Source organism: Filobasidium floriforme (genome assembly GCF_021052385.1).
Source record: "Filobasidium floriforme strain CBS 6241 chromosome Unknown HD553scaffold_21, whole genome shotgun sequence".
Classification (NCBI taxonomy): Eukaryota; Fungi; Basidiomycota; class Tremellomycetes; order Filobasidiales; family Filobasidiaceae; genus Filobasidium; species Filobasidium floriforme.
Window position 1 is genome coordinate 595,576 of NW_025763642.1, and position 11,154 is coordinate 606,729.

General features: G+C 53.2%; 6 protein-coding genes across 6 annotated transcripts; 4 read left to right on the plus strand and 2 right to left on the minus strand.

Annotated features, from left to right (window-relative positions):
- The first annotated feature begins 39 nt into the window (after positions 1-39).
- On the plus strand, positions 40-1,752 carry HD553DRAFT_317260 (uncharacterized protein). Its single transcript, XM_046180736.1, has 5 exons — positions 40-130; positions 262-995; positions 1,081-1,175; positions 1,254-1,408; positions 1,495-1,752. The coding sequence occupies exons 1-4, from the start codon at positions 76-78 to the stop codon at positions 1,291-1,293; spliced, it is 924 nt and encodes a 307-aa protein (XP_046034179.1). The 5' UTR covers positions 40-75; the 3' UTR covers positions 1,294-1,408; positions 1,495-1,752.
- A 19-nt stretch (positions 1,753-1,771) lies between these two features.
- HD553DRAFT_361963 (uncharacterized protein) lies at positions 1,772-3,579 on the minus strand (the record flags this gene model as incomplete). The annotated part of the gene is made up of 3 exons (XM_046183982.1): positions 1,772-2,010; positions 2,127-3,181; positions 3,294-3,579. The coding sequence occupies 3 exons, from the start codon at positions 3,577-3,579 to the stop codon at positions 1,921-1,923; spliced, it is 1,431 nt and encodes a 476-aa protein (XP_046034180.1). The 3' UTR covers positions 1,772-1,920.
- Positions 3,580-4,560: 981 nt separating this feature from the next.
- On the plus strand, positions 4,561-5,578 carry HD553DRAFT_326039 (uncharacterized protein; the record flags this gene model as incomplete). The annotated part of the gene is made up of 4 exons (XM_046181668.1): positions 4,561-4,588; positions 4,696-4,712; positions 4,734-4,793; positions 4,886-5,578. The coding sequence occupies 4 exons, from the start codon at positions 4,561-4,563 to the stop codon at positions 5,576-5,578; spliced, it is 798 nt and encodes a 265-aa protein (XP_046034181.1).
- Positions 5,579-5,947: 369 nt separating this feature from the next.
- On the minus strand, positions 5,948-7,520 carry HD553DRAFT_317262 (uncharacterized protein). The gene is made up of 2 exons (XM_046180737.1): positions 7,284-7,520; positions 5,948-7,215 (listed from the first exon to the last, which is right to left on the minus strand). Exons 1-2 carry the CDS (start codon positions 7,348-7,350, stop codon positions 6,383-6,385), a joined length of 900 nt encoding a protein of 299 aa, XP_046034182.1. The 5' UTR covers positions 7,351-7,520; the 3' UTR covers positions 5,948-6,382.
- A 443-nt stretch (positions 7,521-7,963) lies between these two features.
- On the plus strand, positions 7,964-8,786 carry HD553DRAFT_117636 (uncharacterized protein). Its single transcript, XM_046176464.1, has 5 exons — positions 7,964-8,112; positions 8,179-8,196; positions 8,265-8,382; positions 8,463-8,640; positions 8,763-8,786. Exons 1-4 carry the CDS (start codon positions 8,017-8,019, stop codon positions 8,582-8,584), a joined length of 354 nt encoding a protein of 117 aa, XP_046034183.1. The 5' UTR covers positions 7,964-8,016; the 3' UTR covers positions 8,585-8,640; positions 8,763-8,786.
- Positions 8,787-9,967: 1,181 nt separating this feature from the next.
- On the plus strand, positions 9,968-10,980 carry HD553DRAFT_344945 (uncharacterized protein; the record flags this gene model as incomplete). The annotated part of the gene is made up of 3 exons (XM_046183049.1): positions 9,968-10,036; positions 10,112-10,303; positions 10,369-10,980. 3 exons carry the CDS (start codon positions 9,968-9,970, stop codon positions 10,978-10,980), a joined length of 873 nt encoding a protein of 290 aa, XP_046034184.1.
- Between the last annotated feature and the right edge of the window lie 174 nt (positions 10,981-11,154).

Here is an 11,154-nt window from a genome sequence, read left to right on the forward strand (position 1 = left end):
GCTGCAGATTCGAGTTCAAGGACTTGTATCAAGTCAGCACACTGGTACACTGATAGTTCACCAGTAGATCGAACCATGTCTGCGAGAGAGTCTGGCGATATCCCTTCCGCCCCACGTGGCCCATCCGATGGTGAGTTCTGTCGCTTCGCGAGCCTGTCGAGGTTTATCGTCGGCGGATAGTTTACAACCCGCTCAAGTCATGAACGTATAGCTGAGCCGTACTCGTGGGTGTTATATTTCTTTGTGTCTTCCTACATACAGGTTATCGTAGAGACAGAGATCGAGAAGGCGATTCGGGCAGGCGGTACGAAGATAGGGACGCTGGGCGGAATTGTGGATCGGGGTCGGGGTCTAGACGATACGAAGACGATTATCGTCGTGGAGGCGGACGAGGGGGTGGTTACGATCGAGGTCGGTCGGATAGGGATCGAGATCGAGGTCATGGAGATCGTCATGACAGACGACCTTATGATGACGATCGGAGGCGAGAGGGACATCGGGTAGGAGATAGGGATGGGGGTGGTGGGTATCGCGATCGGGATGGCGATAGGGATAGGAGGAATGGCAGACCCTACGACCGACCGTTCCCCGAACAACCTCCATCTCGACCGAGGTCTCGGTCTCCTATCCGACCTTTGGACAAGAAGAGCATCGAAGAAGGACGTCGACAGCGAGAACTAGAGAGAGCCCAACGGGCTCAAAGGGGAGAGAGCGTCCATTCCGCGAGCGGATCTGCTACTGGTCCTCCGGGTACAACGAACTCTTCTGGTCGACAACAAGACCACCGAAGGGATCGGGAGCGTTCTCCAGCCCCGTATAGGAGGCCGAGGGATCAGAGGGGGGAACACGTTGATAAAGGGCCCATGCGGGAAGATCGATTTAGATCCGAGGAAGGCGAGGGAAGGGAAGAAGAAGAGGAAGACGATGGTGATATGGCAGCCGAAGAGGATGAGATGGCCGCCATGCTCGGCTTTGGAGGGTTCGGATCGACCAAGGTCAGTCCAAATCGTCGCTTACTTGTTGAAACTCGCGACTTGGCAGAATGTCTGATATCGATGTGGTCGGTTTGAACTTGAGTAGAACCAAAAAGTAAAGGGCAACGTCGAAGGCGCCGCTCAGATCAAGCAACAACGAACTTGGAGGCAGTACATGAACCGCCGAGGAGGTTTCAACCGGTACGTCAAGCTGGGGCACCCAGACGTTGTGGATATGGGATTCCGGGGCTGACATTAATAACGATTGTGATATTGTAGACCTTTGGACCCGGTCAAGGAGCCCAAGGTGTGGCATTGAGCTGGAACGATATCGAGTGGGTGGTCTTTTCGGGACGCCTGGCTACACCTCGCTCTCGCGCACAAGACTGTTTTATACCCTAGAAATTGATGTGGGCATCCGGTCGATGAATACAGTGTGTATCTCATATCGGTTCTCGAGGTCGTGATGATCTAACCTACGTTACAATTGGGGCGTTCTGTGAATGTCGACATGGCCAAGGAAATGATCGGTACCTTGACATGAATCTGAGTGCGGCCTAACTGGTCTCGTATCCAGCCGATATTGCGAAGCGATCGAGACCTGTGTCACATAACGAGAATCATTCGAGGTCATTGCTGCTTTTCGCTACCGAAGACCCTTACTGACGCTGGATCCGGGAAGGCGACCCGGATCAACGTCGACAGGCGGAAATCAAACTTTGTATTTGTATGTCGGAGCATGCATGGGCTTTCCTCCTCGTAAACAACACAGACAAGAACAAGGTTTCGTTATTCAGAACAAGACAATCACGTCAAATTAACTACTTGGACCTATACGTTGAACGAGATTCTGGGCCGTTGAAGCGGCCTTCGAATTACACAATCCGGTCGGACGAGCTCAATCTCGAAAAGAAGAGGGTAGAGGATATCTTGGTGGGTTGACGCATCAGATGTGTCGGCCGGCTACACCGGGCTCAGCGCCGGTCTGGTGCTTGAGCTGTTGAGCCTCGATGACCTTGGCTTCACCCTTGGCGGCCTGTCCGAAGCGAAACGAGCGTAAGAGACGAAAGATCCAGTTAGTCATTGATTCGATCCGACTTTCACCCCGAACAAGACGAGTCCATGCTCGACGAAAAGCGAAAAAAGACTCACCATGCTCTTCATACCCAACATGCTCCCGATCTTCTCTTGCGTATGTCCGCTCTTTTCCAGCTTTTCGGCCTCCTTGAGCGTCGCGGCGTCGGTGTGTCCGACACCGTGCGAGTGAGAGTGACCAGCCCCGACGGTCGAGGTGTTGGTGTTGTGACCATGGGTCCCGTGGTTGGTACCCGTCGTTCCGCCGATCCCACCGTGGGTCCCAGTCAATCCGGTTCCACGAGCCCCTCCGTGACTTCCGACCAGGCCAGTCCCGTCCGCCCCGGTCAGACCGGTGGTCCCGTGGTTCCCAGTCAGACCCGTACCAGAGTGAGTGCTAGTACCGTGGGCGTCGTTAAAGCCAGTCCCTGTGTGAGCGCCGTGGGTCCCAGTCAATCCAGGCCCGGTTTGGGTCGTAGCGCCGTGAGATCCGGTCAGACCAGATCCGGTGATATCGGTCGAATGAAGACCAGTAGTACCGTGGGTACCGTGGGTACCAGTCAATCCCGTACCAGTGTGGGTACCGTGCGAGCCCGTAAGACCAGTGCCAGTGTGGGTTCCGTGCGAACCAGTAAGCCCAGACCCGTGCGTCTCGTGCAAGTGGTGCGGCTGTCCAGTGACAGAGTCGAGAACAACCCCAGACGAGTTGGTATGAGTCCCATGTACACCATGGGTACCGTGAGCGCCGGCAGTACCGTGCGTACCCGTGGTAGAGTGGGTGTTGTTACCGGGGAGGAGGTTGGCAGCGGTAGCCCCGAGTTTGGAAGAATGCGCTTCACCATGTTTGTCGTAGACGGGCGCGCCTGAACCGGGGGTGACTCCCGTTCCGGTATGGGTGGTCGAGGTGTGGTGGGTGTTCGAGCCCATCAAGCCAGTCCCGGACGAGTGGGTGTTGGTGTTGGTGTGCGAACCGGTGAGACCAGTACCGGTAGTATGGTGGGTGTTCGACCCAGTAAGGCCCGTACCGGTGGTATGGTGGGTGTTACCTCCCGTCAAGCCCGTACCCGTCGAATGCCCAAGCCCAGTTCCCGTATGGGTAGTTCCGTGGCCGGGGTTGGTATGCTCTCCAGTTCCTATTCAGCCACACACAACGAGTTAAGGGTGATTATAGCTAAAATCAGTATTTCATTCCTTTTGTATGTCAAGGGGGCAACGACGGCGATGAAGAAAACGACTGCGACTTACCAGGCAAATGAGTCCCAGCGACATGCGCTCCCGATCCAGGGACATGATGTCCACTAACCCCCTCCCCAGTCTTGCCGTGCGCGTGGACTTCAGGGTAGTTGTTGTACCCCGTCCCGGAGATGGGTCCGTTGCCTACTGCGTGGGTGCCGCCAGTAGTACCGGAGTGGGTAGCACCGATATCAGTGCCGGTGTGAGTGGAAGTGGGGTGAGTGGCTGAGGTGGAAGTGGGGTGAGTGGGAGAGGTAGGGTTCTGAGCGGCGTTCTTGTTACCAAATCCGAGGACCATGATGAACGTATTGATGTGTTTGGTGTTTGGGTTTGGGTAGTTGTAGGTTGAGAGGTGCGAGTTGAGAATGTGAGTTCGAGACGAAGACCGATCGAGTGGGGGTAGAATAAGTCGTTGTGTCCTCCTGAGTTCTTGTTTATATACCCTTTCGCACACCCGCCTGCGCATCAGATAACAACCATGACGAGCGAGAGAGATGCCAATGTCGTCATCGACCCCTCGACCCGCTGATCTGTCCTGCTGTCCTCCTCCCCATCCCGCTGTCCAAACACAAAACGACCATCCCCCCGACAAGGTTTAACCTTTGTGACGTCACCGCCCTCTCTTCTGCTCATGCCTGCCTTTGGATCAACCGTCTTGGCGCTACGCGGTGGCGTAGAAGACGGGGGGATCAGCTGAAACGGCCGACGTACCGCGACAGAACAACGCAGTGAGACGCATGAGACGAGGGGCTCGAACACGTTCGATCGTTCGGGTCTTTCGTGCTTTCCGCCCGTTCCGTACTGCGAACGACTCCGAGCCTGTGATCGTGTGATCCTTCCTCACCCTCACCCGGAGAGGCGGGCGAGCTCAAGCGGCAAAGGTGAAGGGAATAAAAGAGCAAATCGGCCCACACGCCATGCGGTGACGCGCGACTGCGAGTGATGAAACGATCAACTTTCTGGTCCCGCGCGTGTCCTTTCCCGCTTGCTCGGCCCGGGGCATCTCAGGTTTCTGATCAAACTGAATCACAGATCACAGAACTTCCCAAATTGAACCGTCTCAGGCGAGATGTCTGGTCGCATCGTTATGCGACTAGGGATACCCGGACAACGACCGCTCGTAGCTGAAACGCCTTGACCGCTCCGCCCGCACTTGCTGCCTGCCTTTGGATGATCCGCGCCTGATGTTCCTCTCGACTTCTATTGCGTCATTCGATAGAACAATTTTCGCAACAACGTGGTCAAAGGAAGGGTGTCGACCATCACATCAAGCATCACGATGGACCCGATTGATCTCTTGATCGCCCGTACGCCGTCGCATCGTCGGATGATACTGTAAATACAAAGCGCAGCAGATGGTCTCGCCTGCTTCTAACTCCTGACCTTTGACGACAATGTAATGGAGCCCATCTAGATATTCGCTACTCGACGGTATCTCTTCACCGGCACTAGCCCCTTCCTAGCTTCTTAGATATCCCCCTTCGACAGAAGACCTCGACCATGTCCGTCCCGGTAAGCCTCATTCCCGAAGCCATGGCATATGCAGTCCTTTTTCCATCCCGAACCCCACCCGGACTTACAACCCCGGCATCTCCCTCTCGCAGCTCGACCGTCAAAAATCCCCCACGGTCCAGCATTTGCAGAGTTATGATCGGGCCATGTGCGAAGCCACTCTCGGGACCACGCCATCTTCGTCATCTTCTCCCTCCTCGTCGTCCAACTCCAAGTCCAACTCTGATTCTTCGGCTCCTCCTCCTCCTTTTCATACCAACCCTACCAAGCCGGGAGGTGTCAAGTCCAAATTGAGTCTCGGGCTCGGACTGGGATTTGGGAAGACGAAGTCGAAGTCGAACGAATCAGAGGGCGCTGCGCAGACTGGTCAGGAAGCCGAAGGATACCCGGAATCGAAGCTGGTGAAAGCAGCAGGATCGAACACCCAATCACCTTCAGACTCACACCCAACCTCACCCGGGGCGCTCATCTCCCAACCCCCCAAAGACCGACCCTCCCACAACCAAAACAATCCAGTTTCGATCTCCCAGGCTCATCCGGATGACATAAAGAAATCCTTGACCACCTTCGAAGACCCCCTCGGTCTCGGGTTGGAGACGTTGCCGACGACCGAACATGCGGACAAGATGGTCAAGAAGGGGGAGAGGAAGATCAGGTTGGGGAGTTTGTTACATAGTGGGAAGCTGGTGAGTCGGATCACAAGTCTTTATAAAAGTTTTAAGGCATACTACGTCAGAGGTCTGGGAAGGGCGTTGAAGGCTGACCGATGGGACTTTCGTCGTTGACCTCGATCTTCTTCTCTTATTGCCCTATATCTACTGTTCGCCGTTATCCGTACTCGTCCCGAATAGCAACAACAAGGTCAGACCCTACTTGTCAAAGCCGATCTGGTCCGATCACACGCGATCGACCTGCCCGCTCAGGAAAAAGGGATGATGGAGCAGAAGAAAGATAGTCTGGTCTAGCTTCGATCACTTTTCACGAGCGTAACGAGGATGAAGGAGAAGTAGAGGATCGGAAGATGGGAAGGGGGATACAATAGTAAGGCCAGGTCGGCTCGATTGGGATCATCGGGTCCATCGGGGTAGAGTCCGGGTCATTGAGATCCGGACGAACACGAGCACTCTCAAACACATGGCATACACGATTTTTTTCCACTATCGAACGTGTTCTAGTCCGCGAGACTATACGACAACCTTTGACGACATGTAACGATACGATACTTTGTATTTGGAATGATCGACGGCCTTTACCTGTACACTCTGAGATCGTCCTGGTATTCCAATCCAGATCACACTACAGTATCTGTCATTATTGATTCAGACCCCAGTGCGTTTCCTCGCCAGGTCCCCTTTGACCATTTCGAGTTTTGACGAGTCAGGGGTATGGGTAATATATTACGACGATGTGGCAGAAAGCGAAGGATGCTATCAGGAAGGACGACCAAGTCCATGGGTTTCGTCGGCCATACAGGCGGAGCAAATCTGGCTTATACTACTAGGTATCGCGGTAGCGCATGTATCGTATTGACCTGACGATGAAGTACCGACATTACGATCGGAAGGTGGTAGGAGAGATGACACCCATCATCAGCTGGGATTCGGCTGGCTATCGATCAAGTCCCACGTATGGTCCCACACTTTCCCTCTGAGGTCGTCCCCGATGTGCTTCTTGACGACCTCTCTTCCCTTCTCGTCGATGTTGTATCTACCCTTTCCCTTATTCCGAACCGTAGCCGCGCCCTGTAACATGTACTCTGCGCATTTCTCCGGACTGACCGCTGCCACCCAAAGCAGTGCGGAGAGTGCAACCCTGGCGTAGACGGGCAGATCGCTGTTCGGGTTGCCAGTTGTAGTATCGACCACGCCGGGATAAGAATGGATGAACACCCTCTCCTGACCTTCCTGTTCATGTGCAGCGAACGCTTCCATCATGGCGTCCGTCATCGACGAACAGTGGTTCCGCGCCGCAGAGAGTCCGTAGTTCCCTTCATGAGCGAGATCCAGGTCGGTCCAGTTGATCGAGGAAGCGTGGATATCGGACCGCTTCCCATCGAGGATAGATAACACCGTCGCCGTAGGCGAAAGAACGGGGAGGAGTTCCTTGATGAGCAACATGCGAGAGTAGTAGTACAACGCCATCTTCAGGTCGATGTTCTCGGGGCTTGTCGGCGTTCGGCCTCGTGTCGAGAGGATTCCTTGGGACATGACCAAGAGGTCGACCTGGGGAAGTGTCGAGCTCTCGATCGAACGGATATAGTCTGCTGATAATTCCTTGACACGGGCCATCAAGGCTGCATCGATCGGCTGGAAATCGACGTCGGGAGTCAGAAGCGACTCGACGGACGACCTGTTCCTCCCCGCGATCGTGATCTTTGACGAGGGAGGGAGGTTCGAAATGAGATTGATGGCGACCGCTTTACCTGGATAGACGATGATCGAACATTCTCATTTAGTTAGCTGCATGGGGAAGAACGAGTACGTGACGTACCGATACCAGCGGTGCCGCCAACGATCAGTGCCCGAGCGGGCTTGACGAATAGGGTGGAAGCCGACATGGCTCCAGAGCTTGTCGTGATCAAAGTAGACGGTTGTAGGTAGCTGTAATAGTAGCTGTTCGGTGACAGTTCTCTTCTATACGAAGAATACCATTTCACTATAAGATGGGCTTAGAAGTCACGATTGACCTAAACAACAACGATACTTGATGATGATGATGATGATGATGATGATGATGATGATGATGATGATGATGATGATGATGATGATGATGATGATGATGATGATGATGATGCTGCTGTCTGTGCCCCGGTGGCCACCTCTGCCGGGTGTGTTCTAGCGATTGCGAACCGTCCCGGCTCGATCGTTCGACTTTGATTGAATGCCACCGAAGTTCGAAGTAGGAAGGGGCTCTGCACGACCTTGACCATGTAATAAGTTCAGGCGACCATTGTCGAATGAATGGTCACGACGATGCTCACGATGATGACGAGTGGGACTGCACCCGACGGCGGCCTATTTGCATCCGGGAGATCGGCGGTATCAGATCAGATATGAGTCAAGTTCCACCTCGTGATCTTCTAGACCGTGCTACACTTTCAACACATTCGTTAACCAGGTATAAGACTACGGGAGATTTCAGCCATGTACCGTGTGTAGTACAGGTGTGTTCTTGGATGCCTGAATACTGAGCTTACGAACCTGCTCAATTTACTTACAAAATCATGTCCGCGCCAGACCTAGTGGGGAAACCCGCTCCTATCATCGAACTGCGGCGTGCGACAGACGGAGAACTCTACAAGGTTCCTATCGGTTCAAAGGCAAGTCGCAAGTCTACCATCGAGATCAGAGAACCACCAGCTGAAAGCGTTCCGTCCGTCTGATAGAGGATCGCCTTGTTCTTCGTAAATCGCCTCTCGCGTCACATGTGTAGAATTTTTGGTATCTCGTATCAGGGCTGACCACCTCTCAGTTTCCCTCTCTGAGCGGTCCCACCTGTGCTGGAGAAGTGTGTTCTTTTCAGGACGCTGTGACCGATATCCCCAGCTTTAGGGATGCTCTCGACTTGGAAGTCGTCGGGATCAGCTCCGGTACGTCGATCACCACGAACAACAACAACATCATCATCATCATCATCATCATCATTCCTTCCTCCGCGATGTCTCTACAGTATCACTATCATCATTGTACTTATACGACATCCGCTTTCTCGACACTGTAGATCCCCAAGAACGTCTATCAGCTTTCGCAAAGAAACACGGCATCACATATCCTCTCCTATCCGACACCTGACAAGAAGGTTCAACTAGCTTATGGCGTGAAACCCATCATGTTCGGTCTAGTCAGAGGTACGCCCCAATACCAGTCCCGGTCTCAAACTCTGCGCAGTGCTACTGTAGTACAGTACAGCACCTTCTGATAGTCTTAGTTTACTGATATCGAACTTGAAACATTCTCGTACATATTGTAGGCCGGGAGACGTTCTTCATCGATGAATCAGGCCGGATCGTCGACAGGCACGTCGAGAATTACGCATTTAGCGCCATGTAAGTTCTTCGTTCTTGTTCTCTTTCATTCATTCCCATTTACTGCAAAGACCCGGTACATTACAACAACCCATAGTGTAGTATAGCTGATCTGGTCTGGTCTGGGCGTCATATAACTGTACTTTACAGATCACACAGGGAATTCATCGAGAAGCAATTACAGAAGACTTCCGGATCGGAGAAATAGAGAGCCGCCCGCCTGTGATTTCATCCGTTCAGGTATATGAATTGTACTTTGAGATGATGGATTTTCGAAGAAGATGGTCATGCGGGAAGAGTAGAGTATTCTTGGATCAGTTCGAAAACGAGGATTACGGGCGGGAATGATGTTGTACAGTAGTGGTTTTCGAGGGAATCTAATCGATCGACGCGAATCGTCACGACGAGAAGTCGAACACAGAGATGCTGTAGATTTTCGGGGCCTCAATCATTCGGTCGGGGGTGGATTCGAGAGGCTATCCACAAGGAGGAATAAGAAGCAATGGGTCCTATGCGGCCTTTACGCTTTGTGCGTCGTGTACCGTGCCAGATCTTCGAGCCGGGAATATGCTATGGATTTTCTTCGTCTCGGACAGTGATAGGGCTCTCGCCAGACGTTGTTCTGTCCGCCTGTCGAAAATACTGTATACACGGGAAACGATGGCGTTATCAGCGATTGTTCTTATCAATGGTCCGCTCAAGGCAAATATCGTGGATCTACTGTACTAGTACGTATCGAAACTCTTCGCAAACCCTCTCGACTGGGATTTGGACTTCGTCTCAAAGAATATCAAGATAGAGTCCGGATGTTCGCCTCGATTCAGGTAAGGAATGGATCTGCCACTTCGAGGTCAGCCTAGTCAACCAGACTCGCAAACGGATGGACGAACCCGATTGACGAGTCTGGGGCAGCGCAACCACGTGCGCTACAGCAGGCTGAAACGCGTGCGCCCTGCGCTTCGTCAGGGGAATTTGGGGGTAAAAGGACAGACAAAGGAGATTCTCGAACGAGTTTAGGGAGATCGCTGGCTAGGAATCGCTTGATAGCTGAGACTTAAAAAGCCGGCTCTTCGTTCGAACCTTGTATCGAGCGGTCTCGAATCAGCCTAGACCGCAAGCTGAACATTACAGACTATCTCTAAACGCTATCATGATCCCACCTGGAGTTGAACCTGATTCGGAACTTGGCAATGCCTTGATGGAGCTAGAACAAGCCAGAGTGAGCGCATGGTCTTGAGTGGTATATGGTGTTGCTGCTCACGCTGACCCTATCTGTCATGGCATTTATGCGCAGCTGGCAGCCATTCGCCAGTTCGAGGCAATGCAAGCACGGAAGGATCAAGACCACCAAGAAGAGTGGATGATGAGACAAAGGGAAAAGAGCAAAAAGGTTGCGGATCTCCCGAACGGCGAGGTGATTGACAGACTGGTTCAGTCTGTACAAGACATCGTCAAGGTCCTTGGCGAGGAGATCGATGAGCTGGAGGTGAGATGCAGCTAAATCGCCATCGTCTGGCAAGACTGACCGACCCCCTTTCTCCTATTGTGCAGGACGAAAAGGGACACGGACCGCACCTCTTGACGCTGATGACCGAATTTGCCAAAAACTACCGCAACGGTCTGGCTCGTTTCCGACTGTTGCCATTCCTCGAGGACGAGGATCAAGTCATATCCTGCGCCGATGAGCTCAATAGTCTGAAATTGGACTACCGCGACGACCTGGAAGAGTTCGAAGCCCTCATCGGGCTGGTCACTATCGACCAACCTTTGTTCTGCTGGTTGCAGGATATCAAGCGGGCGTTCAATAACCTGTACTCCCTTCGATGCGGGAGGGATGTCTTGCTCCGCGAATGGCTCAATTCGTATCTCGAGCGCGACGACCTGCTCGAGTCGGCCAAGTCCAGAACCAAAGGCAAGGAAGGGGAAGGAAAGAACCCGTTACAGGCGCGAGTCGAAGAGGCGTTTGCGGAGCAGGACTTGCCTGTCCCCGAGACGTACAAGCCGGGGTACAAAGAAGCGCGAGCGAAGCAGGCAAAGGAGAGGTTGGAGAAGATGGAAGCCGAATGGAAGTTGGCGGACGCTGATGACGGCAAGGTGAAACCACCCTCCCAGCCCAAGATGGACCAGACTATCCAGACTCAGGTCGAGGGTCAAAAGGCGTGACTATCGCGCCGATGTGATTGTTTTGCCGAGTAATGGTCTCCTGTAGAGTACATCTTCTGACAACATGATGCCCTTGCAAACGGCGCCTAACCGCTCAAGCTCTACGCAGCCTCAAGGTGGCTTGTGCGCAGCGCGCAAAGATTCACTACAACGGTTCAGACCATCTCAGCTTAT

What these genes read in the sequence shown, in the direction of transcription:
- HD553DRAFT_317262 (XM_046180737.1), bottom strand. Translation starts at nt 7,350, where the DNA reads ATGTCGGCTTCCACCCTATTCGTCAAGCCCGCTCGGGCACTGATCGTT. An exon ending in TGGCGGCACCGCTGGTATCG is followed by an intron (nt 7,216 to 7,283) that starts GTACGTCACGTA and finishes TCGTCTATCCAG; the next exon opens with GTAAAGCGGTCGCCATCAAT.
- HD553DRAFT_317260 (XM_046180736.1), top strand. Translation starts at nt 76, where the DNA reads ATGTCTGCGAGAGAGTCTGGCGATATCCCTTCCGCCCCACGTGGCCCA. An exon ending in CCCACGTGGCCCATCCGATG is followed by an intron (nt 131 to 261) that starts GTGAGTTCTGTC and finishes TCCTACATACAG; the next exon opens with GTTATCGTAGAGACAGAGAT. An exon ending in GAGGGTTCGGATCGACCAAG is followed by an intron (nt 996 to 1,080) that starts GTCAGTCCAAAT and finishes GAACTTGAGTAG; the next exon opens with AACCAAAAAGTAAAGGGCAA.
- HD553DRAFT_117636 (XM_046176464.1), top strand. Translation starts at nt 8,017, where the DNA reads ATGTCCGCGCCAGACCTAGTGGGGAAACCCGCTCCTATCATCGAACTG. An exon ending in AGTCGTCGGGATCAGCTCCG is followed by an intron (nt 8,383 to 8,462) that starts GTACGTCGATCA and finishes ATGTCTCTACAG; the next exon opens with TATCACTATCATCATTGTAC.